A 17,526-nucleotide genomic window follows, 5' to 3' on the forward strand; every position below is an offset into this window, starting at 1 on the left:
GTTTTTTGTTTTTTTGAGACAGAATTTCTCTCATTGCTCAGGCTGGATTGCCGTGGTGCGATCTTGGCTCACTGCAACCTCTGCCTGCTGGGTTCAAGCGATTCTCCTGCCTCAGCCCCCGAGTAGCCAGGACTACAGGCACGCGCCACGACGCCCAGCTAATGTTTCGTATTTTTAATGGAGATGGGGTTTCACCATGTTGGCCAAGCTGGTCTTGAACTCCTGACCTCAGGTGATCCACCCACCTCGGCCTCCCAAATTACCGGGATTATAGGCATGGGCCACCATGCCCGGCCTGCTTAAGTTTTTACCTGGGTTTCCAGGGGGGAAGAAATAGATCAGACAGTCCTTAACAGGATGCTGGCAGGGGCCTCCCATTACCTTTGCAAGCCTCATTGCGGTAGCCTAGGTCAGTAGTCACAGCAATATGCAAGTCAGCCTTTCCAAACCAAGTGAGGAGTCCTGGGAGGTGAGAACCCTTGGCAAGGCAGCCCTCTGCTGCTGCTTTATTTTCAGTAGGTGGTGCCCTTCTGCCTAACTTAGAACAAAATCAGGTTCCTTGCAAGGTTCTGGGGAAATTGTAACCCTAAACATGAAGAGTGGCCACCCTTCACTTTGGAAGTAGTTGCATTTTGGGATTAGGCAAATGTAATGGTCTGTAGACTCCACAGTGCCCAGTTTGAACGCCAGTCATAAGTAAAAATGATTTTTTTTTTTGCTTATATATATAGCGTCTGAGGGAAGAAATGGAAGAAATCACACAGCAGCAGCTGGTACACGACAAGTACTGCAAAGATCTCATGGGCTTTGGAACAAAACCTCGTCACATTACCCCCTTCACCAGCTTCCAGGCTGTACAGCCCCAGCAGTCAAATGCCTTGGTGGGGCTGCTGGGGTACAGCTCTCACCAAGGCCTCATGGGATTTGGGGCCTCCCCCAGCCCAGCTAAGTCCACCCTGGTGGAGAGCCGGTGTTGCAGAGACTTGATGGAGGAGAAATTTGATCAGGTAGGTGGTGAGAGGCCATTTCCTTCTTTTCCCAAGCTCCACACCTCACTTTTCCCCTGCCAACCCTTTATCCTTCCTCTCTCAGGTATGCCAGTGGGTGCTGAAATGCAGGAATAGCAAGAACTCGCTGATCCAAATGACAATCCTTAATTTGTTGCCCCGCTTGGCTGCATTCCGACCTTCTGCCTTCACAGGTGAGGATGTCCATGGAAGACATCATTACCCATCTCAGGGTAATTAAACAGGGAACAGGTGATTCCAGAAAATCCAAATATCTTTTCCTTTGAAGCAGTGCCAACGAGTCTCTGATTTCTTTGCCTCATGTCCAATTTCAATGATATTTAGTTCAGGTTTTCCACTAATGTCAGAGGCAGCAGACATAGGAACAATCAGAACAAGTAGGCAGAGAGGCAGTTCTACGGCCAAGCAAGTTCTCATGTATGGATGCCAACAAGTTCACAAGTAGACTTAAAAGAGACCAAAGGGCGGGCAGTTTAGATGTAGCTACTGTGCAGTATCTACTTCAAAGCTCTGTGAGGGAGGGTTTGGGGATTGTCCTGCTTCTGTCCCTGAGGTGGTCACCAAGCTGCCTCACCACTTGCAGGCAGCATCAATCCCTGGCTCCTGAACCTGGCCCAACTCAGATTCCAACTTCTCAACGAAGCCTTCCTGGATTGCTCCAGCTGTAAATGTCCTTTCCTTCTTCTGTCATAGCCCTCAGCTATGGAAAGGTTTGGCATCAGACCTGAGATGAACCCCACCTCTGCCCTTAACCATGAGGTTTTGGACAGATTACTTTACCTACCTGGGCTGCAGCTTCCTGACTTGTAAAATCAGAATAACAATCTCTGCCTCCCAAGATGAGCAGCATTAATGCCTAAGCACCTACTGTAGTGCCTGGCCCAGAGTTAGCCCTAATAAATGGAAACCATTATATATTATTACAGTCTCCTTAGGCTACTTCAAATCTGTTTTGGAAATAGGGTAGAGATAAAATTTGTAATGTTCCAGTTGCCTGTTCATACTTAATGTCCTTGTCTTACCTCCCTACTTGCTGAGCACAGGCACCCAGTCTTGAACATGTCTTCCCACTTTACCGTGGTGCTCATTGCCTGTGCTTAGTGAAGCATTCAGGACCCAGTGAGAGCCAGGAACATAAGCAAAAGGCCAGCCTGGCCCTCAGCAGACCCTATTCCCTGGCACACAGACTCACTTCACGCCACCCAGCCCAGACAAACCACGGGAGAAATGTAGCTGGTCAGTTGTTAAACACACTGCTCGAAAGAAGTAGAACGTATTGGTTGAGGACTTGACAATCAGCCACACAAAACCACTGAACCTGCGAGAAATAACAGAAGGAAAATCACCCATATTTTGTTAATTTCTATTCTTCCAGCCTGGCACCCAGCAGCTTTTCTCTTTTTTAGTGACCAGGGAGGCTGCTGTTCAGTAGAGCTTTAAATTATCTTGGATTAAAAGTCTGTGGTTCAAAAGAAACTACTAACTAGGCCAAATTTGATGAAAGTCTGGCATGTTACCCTTGTAAGTTACCCTTGTAAGTTCAGAAGGCTGCCTAGCAGCAGGATACAAAGGCTCGGAGGGCCCTAGATTTCTTCTTTTGATGTGGGTGTTTGTTATTGTTGTTGCTCTTTTTTAAGGTTAGTCAAAGTTGTTTTATTAAATTTGCTAAAATATGCCAGTGACATTCAGCCTGGGCACCCCCTGTAAGTATTCGCTTCATTGCATAAGTACTATTTGTTTAAAGCTTGCAGTTTGGAAGTTATTGCTTAAACTTCTCAGTGGCATAAGCTTTAGAAATACAAAAAATACTCCCAAGACTGGACTGGAATCTCTGAAGTCAGATTTCTAATCTCTCAGGGTGTTAAATCCAGAAAAGAAAATTATGCTCTCTTGGGTTTTTTTTTGAGACAGGGTCTTGCTGTGTCTCCCAGGCTGAAGTGCAGGGATGGCGGTCACAGCTCACTGCAGCCATGACCTACTGAGCTCAAGCGATCCTCTCACCTCAGCCTCCCAAGTAGGTAGGCCCACAGGCGTGAGTCTCCACACCTGGCTGATTTTTAAATTTTTTTTTTTTTTAGAGATGGGGTCTCACTATGTTGCCCAGGCTGGTCTTGAACTCCTGGGCTCAAGCGGTTCTCCCGCCTCGGCCTCCCACAGTGCTTGGGATTACAGACATGAGCCGTGGCGCCTTGCCAAGAAATTATACTCTTGATTTTAGCCCATTTCCTGCCGAAATGCTATCCCCCTAGTTTTTCTTGTTGACTCACTCTTATTTTAGGGTTGTATCACCTTGGTCGTCTGTCTTCAAGCCCCAGCATGCCTCATTGTCATTTGACCGCAAAAGCCATGGGAGAAAACATTTCTCAGAGTAAATGCAGTCATGATGCATGCTGCTTTAGGAGTCTAATTCACTGTCCAAATGTGGTTCTGGTAGCTTTCAACACCCCTAACTTCCTAAGGGATGTGTGGTTTTCCCTTCTCTCCTACTTTATGTGTACTACTGGTGCCTATACTGGGGACCAACATCAATGGAGAAGAAGGAATAGACAAGAAGCAAGAATCAGGAAATTCCAGCTTTCAGAGGAGAAATAACACTTTAGCTTGAATTGTATGAGAATCGCCTACCCATGTACACTGGCTTATGTAAACTTAGTGAACATATACATGTGGCTTTCCAAATTACAGACTACATCTTCTATTAAATATAACTGTCACAAAAATCTCTAGGTAATAGCAAAATGATTTCCAGGCCTAAGCTCAATAGAATGGCCTGTTTGTTGCAAACAGTGTTCAGTATTACAGTCATATATTACTTAACGATGGGGATACATTCTGAGAAATGTGTCCTTAGGAGAATTTATCCTTGTATGAACATCATAGAATATATTTACATAAACCCAGATAGTATAGCCTACTCTACACCTAGCTCTGTGGTATAGCCTATTGCTCCTGGGCTACAGCTTGTGCAGCATGTTACTGTAATGAATAGGCAACTGTAAAACCGTGGTAAATGTTTGTGTATCTAAACATAGACATAGAAAAGATACACCAAAATATACTGTATTATAATCTTATGGGACCACCACATATATGTGGTGCATTGTTAACATAAACATTGTTAAGTGCCACAAGACTGTACTGTTTATTTCTTTGTTTGTTTTTCTGAGACAGAGTCTTGCTCTGTCACCCAGGCTGGAGTGCAGTGGCACCATCTTGGCTCACTGCAACCTCCACCTCCCGGGTTCAAGCGATTCTCCTGCGTCAGCCTCCCAAGTAGCTGGGATTACAGGCACACGCCTCCACGCCCGGCTGATTTTTTGTATTTTAGTAGAGACGGGGTTTCATCATGTTGTGCAGGCTGGTCTCAAACTCCTGAGCTCAGGCATCCACCCGCCTCGGCCTCCCAAAGTGCTGGGATTACAGGCGTGAGCCGCTGCGCCCGGCCCTGTACTGGGTTTTTATTAGTTTGAGACAGGGCCCTTTTTTTTTTTTTTTTTTAAATGAGATGGAGTTTTGCTCTTGTTTCCCAGGCTGGAGTGGAATGGCGTGATCTCGGCTCACCGCAGCCACCGTCTCCCGGAGTTAAGTGATTCTCCTGCCTCAGCCTCCCGAGTAGCTAGGATTACAGACATGCACCCCTGTGCCCGACTAATTTTGTCTTTTTAGTAGAGATGGGGTTTCTTTATGTTGATCAGGCTGGTATCCAACTCCTGACCTCAGGTGATCCACCCACCTTGGCGTCCCAAAGTGCTGGGATTACAGACATGAGCCACCAGCCTGGCCCTGAGACAGGGTCTTATTCTGTCGCCCAGGCTGGAGTGCATGGCTCTTGGCTCAGTGCAGCCTCAAACTCCTGGACTCAAGTGATCTTCCTCAGCCTCCCAAAGTACTGGGATTACATGCGTGAGACACTGCACCTGGCCCATGACTGTACTTCAAATTTCATTATAATGTAAAATTGTTTATATCTTCTGTTTTTAAACAATGTTTGACATATATTTCTTAAGCAAGAGCATGTAATTCTTGTATCAAAATGTAACAGTAATAGAGACAATTACATGATACTGTTTTGGCAACCTGTTACGTTTTTTGGATTTTTTGTTTGTTTGTTTTTCTGAGACAGGGTCTTGCTTTGTCACTCAGGCTTGAGTGCAGCACTGCACATGATCACACCTCTCTGCAGTCTCAACCATCTGGGCTCAAGCGATCCTCCTGCCTCAGCCTCCTGAGTAACTGGGATTACAGGTGTGCACCACCACACCTGGCTAATTTTTATTTTTTGTAGAGACAGGGTCTTGCTGTATTGCCCAGGCTGTTTCGAACTCCTGGCCTCAAACAATTCTCCCTCCTTGGCCTCCCAAAGTGTTGGGATTACAGGCGTGAGCCACTGGCAACTTTCTTAATTTATTCTTAAACTGAATTGCTTTATAGCACCTTTGACTGTTGATGTATACACCCTAACCCTGACCTGGAGCTATCTACTTTGTCTTTTCTGTACTCAGATACTCAGTACCTCCAAGATACTATGAACCATGTCCTAAGCTGTGTCAAGAAGGAGAAGGAACGTACAGCAGCCTTCCAAGCCCTGGGGCTACTTTCTGTGGCTGTGAGGTCTGAGTTTAAGGTCTATTTGCCTCGAGTGCTGGACATCATCCGAGCAGCCCTGCCCCCAAAGGACTTCGCCCATAAGTAAGCACCTCTGTTACGATTTCACCTTCCGCTTCATTTGGTTAGAGAGGAAGGACGCTCTATCCCAGATCCACAGAGCTTAAGCCATTTTTTGCATCATTAAACTCCAGGGTATAGCAAATCATATGAAGAACAGCCCTTCCTCAGTTGAATTCTAAGCTTTTCCAAATGAAATAACATATATGAACTATTTGGGGAGGTTGAATACCCTGAGAACACGTGAGATGTCAGTGCTATTTTCAGTGTTATTATTTACTGGAAGTCTGCTAGTTTTGCTTTTTTCTCTGACTTTTAGAAGTCTTATTTTGATATAAGACCTAAAGAGAGGAATCCTCGACTGGAACTGAAGGGACCTAAGGGTCATCTTTCCATAATTTTAGGGACCTAAGGTTAAATACGTTATTCCACCTCTTTAAACCTTCTGGGGAATACAATATGAGAAACTCCCTCAGCATCCTGCCAGATGGAGAGGCCAGGGTGTCTTCGCTAAGGCGGGGGGTCAGTGTTCCTCACCCTTTGTCTCAGGGTTGTCTTTATACTTCCCTGTTTATTAGCGAAGATTGCTGTGGTGAATTAATATGCCCCACTCATTCTTCTCTCTTTTTTTTTTTTTTTTTTTTGAGATAGAGCCTCACTTTGTTGCCCAGGCCAGAGTACAGTGGCACAATCTTGGCTCACTGCAACCTCCTCTTCTTGGGTTCAAGCGAATCTCCTGCCTCAGCCTCCCAAGTAGCTGGGATTACAGGCATGTGCCACCACACCCAGCTAATTATTGTATTTTTTTGTAGACACAAGGTTTCACCATGTTGGCCAGGCTGGTCTCGAACTCCTGGCCTCAAGTGATTTACCCACCTTAGGCTCTCAGAGTGCTGGGATTACAGGTGTGAGCTACTGCGCCTGGCTCCATTCTAAAGCCCCGCATTCTCATCATAGAAGATTCTTTCCATACGATGGCTGTGTACTGCCTTCTTGTCCCTGATGAACACATTTTTCAGCTCCCTTCCTACGTAAGTATCTTGGTGAGCACCACACTAATCCATATGGTACAGCTGTGTGAATTCGGAAAAAGGGCCCCTTCCTTAAGACACTTTACTGCCATCTGCTGGATTCTTGTAGAAACATACACATCTACAGTCACTGTGATGTGATGGGCCCCTTTGAACTGTGCTGTGGACGGCTTGCACACCCATCTGTGGTAGCCCTGCCTGAGTAACCTGTTCTCCTTGCCCCAAGGTGATTCTGAGGTGGGACATTAAAGAATGTCATGATGTCTCAACTAACCACTGTTGGTTTCTTTGCAGGAGGCAGAAGGCAATGCAGGTGGACGCCACAGTCTTCACTTGCATCAGCATGCTGGCTCGAGCAATGGGGCCAAGCATCCAGCAGGATATCAAGGAGCTGCTGGAGCCCATGCTGGCAGTAGGACTAAGGTGGGTGTCAGAAACCTGAGCTTGCCCTATATCAATGTGAGGCTTGGCCCCCAGTGTTGGGACTGTTAAAAGAGTGAGGCGTGGTTGTTTGCACTTTCAATTGGATGGACAGGATAGCTTAGACTAAACGCATAGGCTAGTACTGAATCCTAGTTTCATCACTAGCATGTTATGTGATCTTGACTAAGTTATTTAATTTCTCTGAGCCTCTTTTTTTTTTTTTTTTTTTGAGGAGTCTTGCTCTGTCGCCCAGGCTGGAGTGCAGTGGCATGATCTCAGCTCACTGCAAGCTCCACCTCCTGGGCTCACGCCATTCTTCTGCCTCAGTGTCCTGAGTAGCTGGGACTACAGGCACCTGCCACCACGCCTGGCTAATTCTTTGTATTTTTGGTAGAGATGGGGTTTCACCATGTTAGCCAGGATGGTCTCAATCTCCTGACCTTGTGATCCGCCCACCTCAGCCTCCCAAAGTGCTGGGATTACAGGTGTGAGCCACCATGCCTGGCCTCGTTTTTTTCTTTTAATCTGAAAAGTGGGTACAATAGTAATTCCTATTGTCTAGGGTTGCTGTGGGTTCATGATATAGTCACTCTTAGCACCATGCCTGGCATATAGGAAGTACTCGATAAATATTTGCAAATATTGTGTATATTATCATTGAGCAAGTTGCTTAAGCTTCCTAAACTAATTTCTCCTCATCTGTAAAATAAGGACAGTGTTTTAAATCTGCTTCCCAGAGCATTTGTTGAGACTTGGTCTTCTGTAGTGGCTGAATTATAGTGAGCAAGTCTTTTGTGACGAGAACCAGAAACTCACAGATTGTTTGGATATCTGAGACTAAGCCAAGAGAGTTTACAGTTTTATTCTTATTTTATGATATCCTTTCTACTCTGAAGAACGGAGGCCTGATCCCCTTGCTGGGAGAGAAAGCTATTTCTTCCCAAGAATAGACTGAGTGTCATATGCCCAGCCCTTACGTGGCTTGTTTCCTTCCCCTCAGTCCTGCCCTCACTGCAGTGCTCTACGACCTGAGCCGTCAGATTCCACAGCTAAAGAAGGACATTCAGGATGGGCTACTGAAAATGCTGTCCCTGGTCCTTATGCACAAACCGCTCCGCCACCCAGGCATGCCCAAGGGCCTGGCCCATCAGCTGGCCTCTCCTGGCCTCACAACCCTCCCCGAGGCCAGTGATGTGGGCAGCATCACTCTTGCCCTCCGAACGCTTGGCAGCTTTGAATTTGAAGGTAAGACATTACAATGTCTCTTGGCAAAGTAGTGAGAGCTGCTGGACACTTTGGGAAAGGAATGAAAGTATCTAGACTTCCTGGATCTTGCTGTGATCCCAGAGACAGGATAGCTGATTCTGTAGCAGGTCATCCTTCCTAGACTCTTTCCATATGTTGGTAATTCCTATTTGTTTCTTTGTCCCATACTGAGTTTGGGGGCACATGATTTGAGGGATGGTATACATTGATCCAAGGAAATAATGCTTCAGAGACAGATCCCCCTCATGTCCTCACTTTTTCACTTCCTTGTAGCTGAGATGATATGTAATGCTTTAAAATGTATAAGCAAGGGCTTTTGGGTGTTTGCATGTCTATGGTGTTATGGTTTCTTTTTTTTTTTTTTTTTTGAGACAAAGTCTCTCTGTTGCCTAGGCTGGTGTGCAGTGGCACGATCTCAGCTCACTGCATCCTCCACCTCCTGGGTTCAAGCGATTCTCCTGAGTAGCTGGGACTGTAGGCGCGTGTCACCATACCCAGCTAATTTTTGTATTTTTGGTAGAGATGGAGTTTCACCATGTTGGCCAGGCTGTTCTGGAACTCCTGACCTCAAGCGATCTGCCTGCCTTGGCTTCCCAAAGTGCTAGGATTACAACCATGAGCCACTGTGCCCTGCTGGCAGTATGATTTCTAAAAGTACTGTACCGTGTCGTTCTAAACTGCAAGTAAACCCGCAATAATACCCCACAGAGATATATTTCAGGAGGAGAAGTTGCTACTTTTGAAATTTAAGATCATATAGGTAGTATTGGTCAAGACTGTAGGGAAACAAGCAAGTACAGAAAGCCTGAACATGCTGTCTGGAGACAGCCACCTGTGGTTTCTCTATTGCAGTTCCTCCACTTAACATTGATTCACACTGGTGATAACTTATTTATAGTGAATAGAAAGTAGCTATGTTTAAACCCAGCCTACATAGACTCTTTGTCTGGTATTTAAATCTGGGAACTAAAACAGGCAAGGTAAATTTGGTCAAGAATTGTATTATCCTCTAAGAAAGTAAGGGGTTGAGTTGGAATAAAACAAAATAATTTATTATTTGAAGGGAACATAAAAAGGCTAGGATTGGGGCATACCTTTGATCCGTTTCCCTGCTCCTTCACCACCCGCTTTTGCCTTTCTGCTGATTGAAAGCCCCCTTGTGACCCTTTAAGAGTTCTGGGTCAGGCCGGGTGCAGTGGCTCACACCTGTAATCCCAGCACTTTGGGAGGCTGAGGCGGAAGGATCACAAGGTCAGGAGATCGAGATCATCCTGGCTAACACGGTGAAACCCTGTCTCTACTGAAAATACAAAAAGAAAAGAAAAAAAATTAGCCGGGCATGGTGGTGGGCGCCTGTAGTCCCAGCTACTCGGGAGACTGAGGCAGGAGAATGGCGTGAACCCAGGAGGTGGAGCTTGCAGTGAGCGGAGATCGTGCCACTGCACTCCAGCCTGGGCGACAGAGCGAGACTCTGTCTCAAAAAAAAAAAAAAAAAAAGAGTTCTGGGTCAGTATCTTATTGATCAATATCTGGTTGAAAGTAGAATTAGTAGCCTCAAAATGGAAAATTCAGCTAGCAAGCTGCAGACCTACCTGTCTGCAGCAGCAGTGTTTATTCTGTTTTCTCTCTGCCTTTCTATCCAGGCCACTCTCTGACCCAATTTGTTCGCCACTGTGCGGATCATTTTCTAAACAGTGAGCACAAGGAGATCCGCATGGAGGCTGCCCGCACCTGCTCCCGCCTGCTCACGCCCTCCATCCACCTCATCAGTGGCCATGCTCATGTGGTTAGCCAGACTGCAGTGCAAGTGGTGGCAGATGTGCTTAGCAAGCTGCTCGTGGTTGGGATAACAGATCCTGGTAAGGCTTCCAAGACAGAAGCAATCTAGGGGAGTTAAGGAGCTTAGGGCAGTTGGGAGTAGCCAGTTTCATTACGTGGCCTCTCTAGAGATCTTCGGCCTCAACAAGCTGATATTCAGCTATTTCTCTGCCAAGGCGTGTTAGGCACGGCTACTCTAGCCTGTTGGTGTAAGATAATCTGCCTTTAATTCTTTGTCTTCACTCCTATGAGTAGAGAAAAGAGTAACAGAGGTTAGATGAGAGAAAGCATCTGGAATCTTCCCACTATGCTGATGGCAGTGGAGGTGGAAGCTGGGAAGGGCTGGAGTGATTGGGTCATGAAGAAATGTTCAAAGGCTCCATTGCTCTTGCAGACCCTGACATTCGCTATTGTGTCTTGGCATCCCTGGACGAGCGCTTTGATGCACACCTGGCCCAGGCGGAGAACTTGCAGGCCTTGTTTGTGGCTCTGAATGACCAGGTGTTTGAGATCCGGGAGCTGGCCATCTGCACTGTGGGCCGACTCAGTAGCATGAACCCTGCGTTTGTCATGCCTTTCCTGCGCAAGATGCTCATCCAGGTAACCAGGATGATGGCCAGACCCACAGGCAGGGAAAACAGGACTCTCACTGTGAGAGCTGCTTGAGGAAGCAGAGTTGAGGACAAGGACTGGGGAGAAAGATTGAGGTACCTGATAAAAGCCACATGTGTCTGCAAGGGTCCACGTTTCCCTGGCTTTATAATGGCAGTTCCAGTGCTTATCACCTCATGAGCCCTTTGTCAATATGACTCCAAGGTGGTTCGGAGTCCTCTTATGCAGTTCTTTCTTTTTCCTGACAAGTCGCCAGTGATCCCATTTCTTGGCCCTCTTTGCTTGCTGGATTGATCTGCTGCAGATGGTGTCAGACTTCCCAGCGCCTCCCTATCCTTCCACTCTCCTGCTTTTCTTGCTGGTGCCAGGTCAAGCATGGAGGCCATTGTTCTTCACAAAAATAACCAATGTGAGACCGTTTGCACCGTTTATTCTAATAGTCATTGCCCCAGTCTGTAATCCTGGCTTCTGTTCTTAAATAATATGAGAATGCCAAACTCAGTTGCTTGATCTATAGCCCAAGGTAGAATTCCTCTTGGCTCCTCAGTTTTTGTCTTCACCTACCTGAGTAAGTTCTGTGGCCTCCTGGTGAGCAATACATGGTCCAGTCCTGCCTGGCGAAGTTATTTCCACCTGCCTCTTCTGGGTCTCTATGTGGTTCACCCACTCATTTCCTGTCCCCATTGCTCGCTGTCTGCTTCCTGACCCTCCCTCATGCTTTGTTTTGAAGTAAACACTTTTTGTAATATATAAGGAACTTAAACATAGAAAATCATTAATATATATAACTCACTCTAGAGAAATGTTGTTTGTTCACAATTTTTCGTAAAGTGGCTGTAAATTATATCATCAATCAACAAATTAGGAAGCTGTACTTATGCTGGCACTTCCGTTTTTAGCCTAATGATTTATTTAACTGCTGGCCTGCGTTAGAAGTGCCTGTCATTTTAAGTCTTAAAAAAATTTCTGAGTTTTAGGAAGGAATAGAAATCATTGTTGAAGGCCGGGCGTGGTGGCTCACACCTGTAATCCCAACACTTTGGGAGGCCAAAGTGGCCAGATCACCTGGGGTCAGGAGTTCGAGACCAGCCTGGCCAACATGGTGAAACTCTGTCTCTACTAAAAATTAAAAAAATGACCCCAGTATGGTGGCGAGCGTCTGTAATACCAGCTACTCTGGAGGCTGGTGCAGGGAGAATTGCTTGAACCCAGGAGGCGGAGGTTGTAGTGAGCCAAGAGCGTGCCACTGTACTCCAGCCTGGCAGTGGAGCGAGACTCCCATCTCAAAAACAAAAAAAAAGGCTGGGCGCAGTGGCTCATGCCTGTAATCCCAGCACTTTGGGAGGCCGAGGCGGGCAGATCACGAGGTCCAGAGATGGAGACCATCCTGGCGAACACGGTGAAACCCCGTCTCTACTGAAAATACAAAAAAATTAGCTGGGCATGGTGGCGGGCGCCTGTAGTCCCAGCTTCTAGGGAGGCTGAGGCAGGAGAATGGTGTTAACCCAGGAGGTGGCAGAACTTGCAGTGAGCGGAGATCGCGCCACTGCACTCCAGTCTGGGCGACAGAGTGAGACTCCGTCTCAAAAAAAAAAAGAAAAAAAATAAAACGAAATCACTGTTGAGCCTGCTAGCTCAAATCATGCTGCATTAATTTGGCATAGAACTATCTCTTAAATGGCTGAGCACAGTGTCTTGTGTCTGTTATCCCAGCACATTGGGAGGCCAAGGCAGGTGGATCACATGAACCCAAGAGTTTGACAAGACCAGCCTGGGGAACATGATGAACCACATCTCTACAAAATATACAAAAGTTAGCTGGGCGTAATGATGCATACTGTAGTCCTAGCTACTCAGGAGGCTGAGGTGGGAGGATCACTTGAGCCTGGTAAGTTGTGGATGCAGTGAGCCGTGATGGTGCCACTGCACTCCAGCCTGGGTGACAGAATGAGACCCTATCTCAAAAAAAAAAAAAGGAAAAAATAAATACCTCCTAATGAGAATAACAGTATGTTCATTCTGTCAGCAGACTTTTTGACCACTATGTTCCAGGTACTGCTGGGCACTGGGAATATAGCAGTGAATAAGCCAGGCATGGCTCCAATCTTCATTCTTTTTTGTTTTGAGATGCAGTCTTGCTCTGTCTCCAGGCTGGAGTGCAGTAGTGCGATCTTGGCTCACTGCAACCTCTGCCTCCCAGGTTCAATCAAGTCTCCTGCCTCAGCCTGCTGAGTAGCTGGGACTACAGGCGCCTGCCACCATGCCCAGCTAATTTTTGTATTTTTAGTAGAGACAGAGTTTCTCCAAGTTGGCCAGGCTGGTCTCAATCTCTTGACCTTGTGATCTGCCCGCTTCGGTCTCCCAACGTGCTGGGATTACAGGTGTGAGCCACCTGGCCCGGCCGACTCTAATCTTCTAGAAGCTGATAGTAAGCTATCAGGCCATCTCATTTTTTCAGTACTGCAGAGTGTGAAGCTCCTTTGAATGAACTTATGTATTGAATTTAGCCCTTGAAACTTTAAAATTACTCTTTTTTGTTTTTAAACTTTGATACAGATTTTTCCAAATTGAGTTATACATTTTCATGCCTTGGTAAAGGCTTTGGTGTTTTGTTTTATTTTGAGACAGAATCTCACTCTGTCACCAAGGTTGGAGTGCAATGGTGGGATCTCGTCTCACTGCAGCCTCTGCCTCTTGGGCTCAAGCAATCCGTCTGCCTCAGCCTCCCAAACTGTGGGATTACAGGCATGAGCCACTGTGCCTGGCCGACTTTGGCCTTTCTTGCGGTCTTGGTCATCAGGGTGGGCATTGGTTATTGTTATTAGGATGCAGTGAGGCTCTCAGGCTCTGAAAGTGAACTTGGAGTTCTTTGGATTGGCCCCACACTGCTGCAGATAGTTGGGCTCTGCTCTGTGAGGCACATTTCCTCGCAGTCAGCCATGTCTTCCTGGTGCTGCAGGTCTATTCTCAGTATCCCCTTCATTTCTTTTCCCTGTGGTCTGCTATGACTGGGGAAAACAGGCTGCCAAGGGAATCCAGAAAATCAGGTTATGAAGTCAGTAACCTAAGACAAAATGTAATGTTAAATTGTAGACTCCTCTGGGTAGCTAAGTTAACCTGAGCTCTGTGACATCTGCTTTTCTTACTGCTCATCGATTTCCTTCTGGCAGCTTTATCCAGAAGTCTGTCTATATTATGCTATCTGTGTCACCATGAGCTTAATGTGCTGATTTGCTGGTTTCGTAAGGATGTCAGTTAGAACCAACATGTTATCTCCAGTCAGTAAGGCTTTGGGGGATCCTGCCAATGTGATCCCCACCTATTGAGGTTTGTCTAGATGTACCCCAAACAGCTACAGAGTATCAACACTTCTCTTGACATCATAGCTGTTCTAACTGTTCTTTGATTCCTTTGCCATTATTTGTAGTCCTTAGTAATTTGCTGTCTGGACGAAGATTTTTCTCCCAAGGGCCCTACCTTTGTTCCTCATTTTTATAGAACTCTACTCTCAGCTCTCCCTGTTGGTTTTTCAGTCTTCTCTGGCTGTGCTACATTGTTAAAAGCTCTGCTTTAGAGAGGACCATGGGACGTTGGAGTGCTGTGATAAAAGGAAAGGCAGTAGGTTTTCGAATAGTTTTTCTTCCTGGCGCACTTGTATCTAAGGCTGTTCTGTCACTTGCAGAGATGTCTGTTGCTCATTGAGTATCTAGCAGCTACTTCATCTGTCGTGGAAGTCTTGGTTTTTCCCCCAGTTCCCTGCCACTTTTTCTGTTTGACACAGTCTCTCTCTAGAATGTCTTCTGCCATAGAGAACATATGAGCCTTTCTTCCCTACAGATTTTGACAGAGCTGGAGCACAGTGGGATTGGAAGAATCAAAGAGCAGAGTGCCCGCATGCTGGGGCACCTGGTCTCCAATGCGCCCCGACTCATCCGTCCCTACATGGAGCCTATTCTGAAGGTAACACAAATCAAGAGGCTGGCACTTCCTCTCTGCGTTGTCATCAGCTCATATGGGGAGATGGGAGTGTTTCAGTGCTCACTAGTACACTGAACAAAGTAGATAATTTCCTTGCTCTCATGCTTGGAGACCAAAGGGCCATATCAAGCACTTTCAGTTAAAGAATACCAAGAATCTCATCAGTTGCAGGAAAGTGCTCTCCTTATAAAAGGTAAGAAGAGATAATGCTTCAGGCACATCATCACAGGTGTTTGGAAAGGAGAAGTAGGTGGATAGTACCATAAAATAGCTCTCCCAAAATGAGGAAAAAATGAGCTTGAAAATCTGAAACAACCTTCAAATCTGAACACATTAGAGTCATGTGAAGTATTTTACAATGTATGTGAATCTGGATGAACAATCACTGAGATAGTTTAGAGGAGACATGAGAAGATACTTTCACATCATGGTGCTTCCCAGCTCTCTCACATGTCAGACTTATACTTCGTACGGAGAAAAGTTTGAGAACTTACATTCCAGAGAAGTCTTGGGTTCATAAAGCTTAGGAGGAATTTCTTTATGACTGAGATGGTATCTTGGGTGAATTTTACTTATGTGAAAGAAAGGTTTCTAGTAGAGTCTAACCTGCATTCGTTTTCTCATAACTTCTTTCCCTAGGCATTAATTTTGAAACTGAAAGATCCAGACCCTGATCCAAACCCAGGTGTGATCAATAATGTCCTGGCAACAATAGGAGAATTGGCACAGGTAAAGGGGCAGCTACTTTTTCCGTGGTGGAGATGGGGTGGAAGGGAAACTCACCTCTGAGGAAGTCCAAATACTTTTTTTTTTTTTTTTAAATGAAAGATCTCACATGTTTATTATGGAACCCAGCCAACCAACGCATTCCTAACATATTCAGAGAGAAATAATACATTCTCAATAAAACACATCCGACTCTCCAGATAGTGGTGACATTTTCAGCTTGATATGGTAACATCATTGTGACCTTCAGACAGCATCAATATGTGTGCCATCTCATGTGCAATTCCTCATAGACCTAGTTTGGTTCTTCTCCAACGTCTTTTTTTGGAGTTGTACCTGGTTTTATTACCAGTTTTCATCCGAATCCACTGGGGAATGGGACGATTTTACTTTTGTTTTTTGGCCAGGAATTGCTTAATTCTGAAAGTCTTGTGAGAAGACATGGCGAGAAGCAGAGTCAAGCACACACCACGATGGTGGAGAAAGGAAGAGAGGCCTTTTTTTTTTTTTTTTTTTTTTTTTTGAGACGGAGTCTCGCTCTGTCGCCCAGGCTGGAGTGCAGTGGCGTGATCTGGGCTCACTGCAAGCTCCACCTCCCGGGTTCATGCCATTCTCCCGCCTCAGCCTCCAAGTAGCTGGGACTACAGGCGCCCACCACCACGCCCGGCTAATTTTTTGTATTTTTAGTAGAGACGGGGTTCACTGTGTTAGCCAAGATGGTCTCGATCTCCTGACCTCATGATCTGCCCGCCTCGGCCTCCCAAAGTGCTGGGATTACAGGCTTGAGCCACCGCGCCCGGCCAAGAGAGGCCTTTTTTAAAAAAAGTTATTTTATTTTATTTACTTGTTTTTGAGATCGTTTCACTTTATCCAGGCTAGAATGCAGTGGCGTGATCTCAGCTCACTGCAACCTCTATCTCCTGGGTTCAAGTGATTCTCGTGCCTCAGCCTCCCAAGTAGCTGGAATTACAGATGTGTGCCACCACCCCCAGCTAATTTTTGTATTTTTAGTAGAGATGGGGTTTCACCATGTTGGCCAGGCTAGTCTCGAGCTCCTGATGACAGGTGATCTGCCCTCCTCAGCCTCCCAAAGTGCTGGGATTACAGGCGTGAGCCACCGTGCCCGGCCTCAAAATACTATTTAATGCCATAATTTCTAACCCTATCTACCATCCTCTTTTTCATTTTGCAGGTTAGTGGCCTGGAAATGAGGAAATGGGTTGATGAACTTTTTATTATCATTATGGACATGCTCCAGGATTCCTCTTTGTTGGCCAAAAGGCAGGTGAGTATTACTGCTTCCCGATTGAGCAAAACAGACCCCATGAGTCCGGGGACCTTGCTTCTCTTTATTCACCTTAGTGTCCTTACCCAGTGCCTAGAACAGAGTGTGATACATAGTAGGTGCTCAAAAATATTTGTTGAATGAGTGAAAATTAGATAGATTTGAAACCAGAATTACCTGTTGTCCTGACCCAGAGTCAGTTTCAGTAAGTATCAGGGCTGACTAGTGCCATTTTGTCTATACAAAAGAAAATGCAGGTCAATTATCAGAGCCCTAGCTCTCAGAGGGAAAAAGAAAGCCTTGGCCACTGCCTATGAGGGAACAGAGGTTTAGCTCATCCTTGCCCAGCCCTGGTTCTGCTTTCCCAATTTGAGGCTATTAGATGACTAGACTAAAATTAAGAACAGTCTTAATTTATTTCTGGGCATGGCAGCTCACACCTGTAATCCTAGCACTTTGGGAGGCTGAGGCAGGAAGATCGCTTGAGCGCCAGAGTTCGAGAACAGCCTGGGCATAATTAGAATTTGTCTCTACTAAAAAAAAAAAAAAAAAAAAAAAAAAGCATGGTGGCGTGTGCCTGTAGTCCCAGCTACTCAGGAGGCTAAGATGGGACGATCACTTGAATCCAAGAGATTAAGACTGCAGTGAACTGTTATCACACCACTGCACTCCAGTCTCCAGTGAGACCCTGTCT

General features: G+C 45.9%; 1 protein-coding gene and 1 pseudogene across 5 annotated transcripts in view; one reads left to right on the forward strand and one right to left on the reverse strand.

Moving 5' to 3' along the window:
• Positions 1-17,526, forward strand: part of MTOR (mechanistic target of rapamycin kinase) — a 153,018-nt gene that overhangs the window by 12,191 nt on the left and 123,301 nt on the right. For 3 of the 5 annotated variants that reach the window (XR_004441102.1, XM_033228384.1, XM_033228385.1), the window contains exons 7-17: positions 732-1,007; positions 1,093-1,201; positions 1,612-1,692; positions 5,531-5,717; positions 7,019-7,147; positions 8,148-8,392; positions 10,057-10,272; positions 10,626-10,831; positions 14,681-14,803; positions 15,461-15,550; positions 16,740-16,832. Coding sequence is in view for 4 of the 5 variants with exons in the window: in XM_033228384.1 (XP_033084275.1) it covers positions 732-1,007; positions 1,093-1,201; positions 1,612-1,692; positions 5,531-5,717; positions 7,019-7,147; positions 8,148-8,392; positions 10,057-10,272; positions 10,626-10,831; positions 14,681-14,803; positions 15,461-15,550; positions 16,740-16,832 (1,755 nt within the window). In the remaining variant the exon portion in view is untranslated. Of the gene's footprint in view, positions 1-731; positions 1,008-1,092; positions 1,202-1,611; positions 1,693-5,530; positions 5,718-7,018; positions 7,148-8,147; positions 8,393-10,056; positions 10,273-10,625; positions 10,832-14,680; positions 14,804-15,460; positions 15,551-16,739; positions 16,833-17,526 lie in introns of those variants that run through there. The other 2 variants (XM_033228386.1, XM_033228387.1) reach the window with 2 other exon arrangements.
• LOC117093325 lies at positions 15,835-16,018 on the reverse strand (annotated as a pseudogene).

This window comes from Trachypithecus francoisi, unplaced genomic scaffold, assembly GCF_009764315.1.
Source record: "Trachypithecus francoisi isolate TF-2019V2 unplaced genomic scaffold, Tfra_2.0 Lachesis_group12, whole genome shotgun sequence".
Taxonomy (NCBI): domain Eukaryota; kingdom Metazoa; phylum Chordata; class Mammalia; order Primates; family Cercopithecidae; genus Trachypithecus; species Trachypithecus francoisi.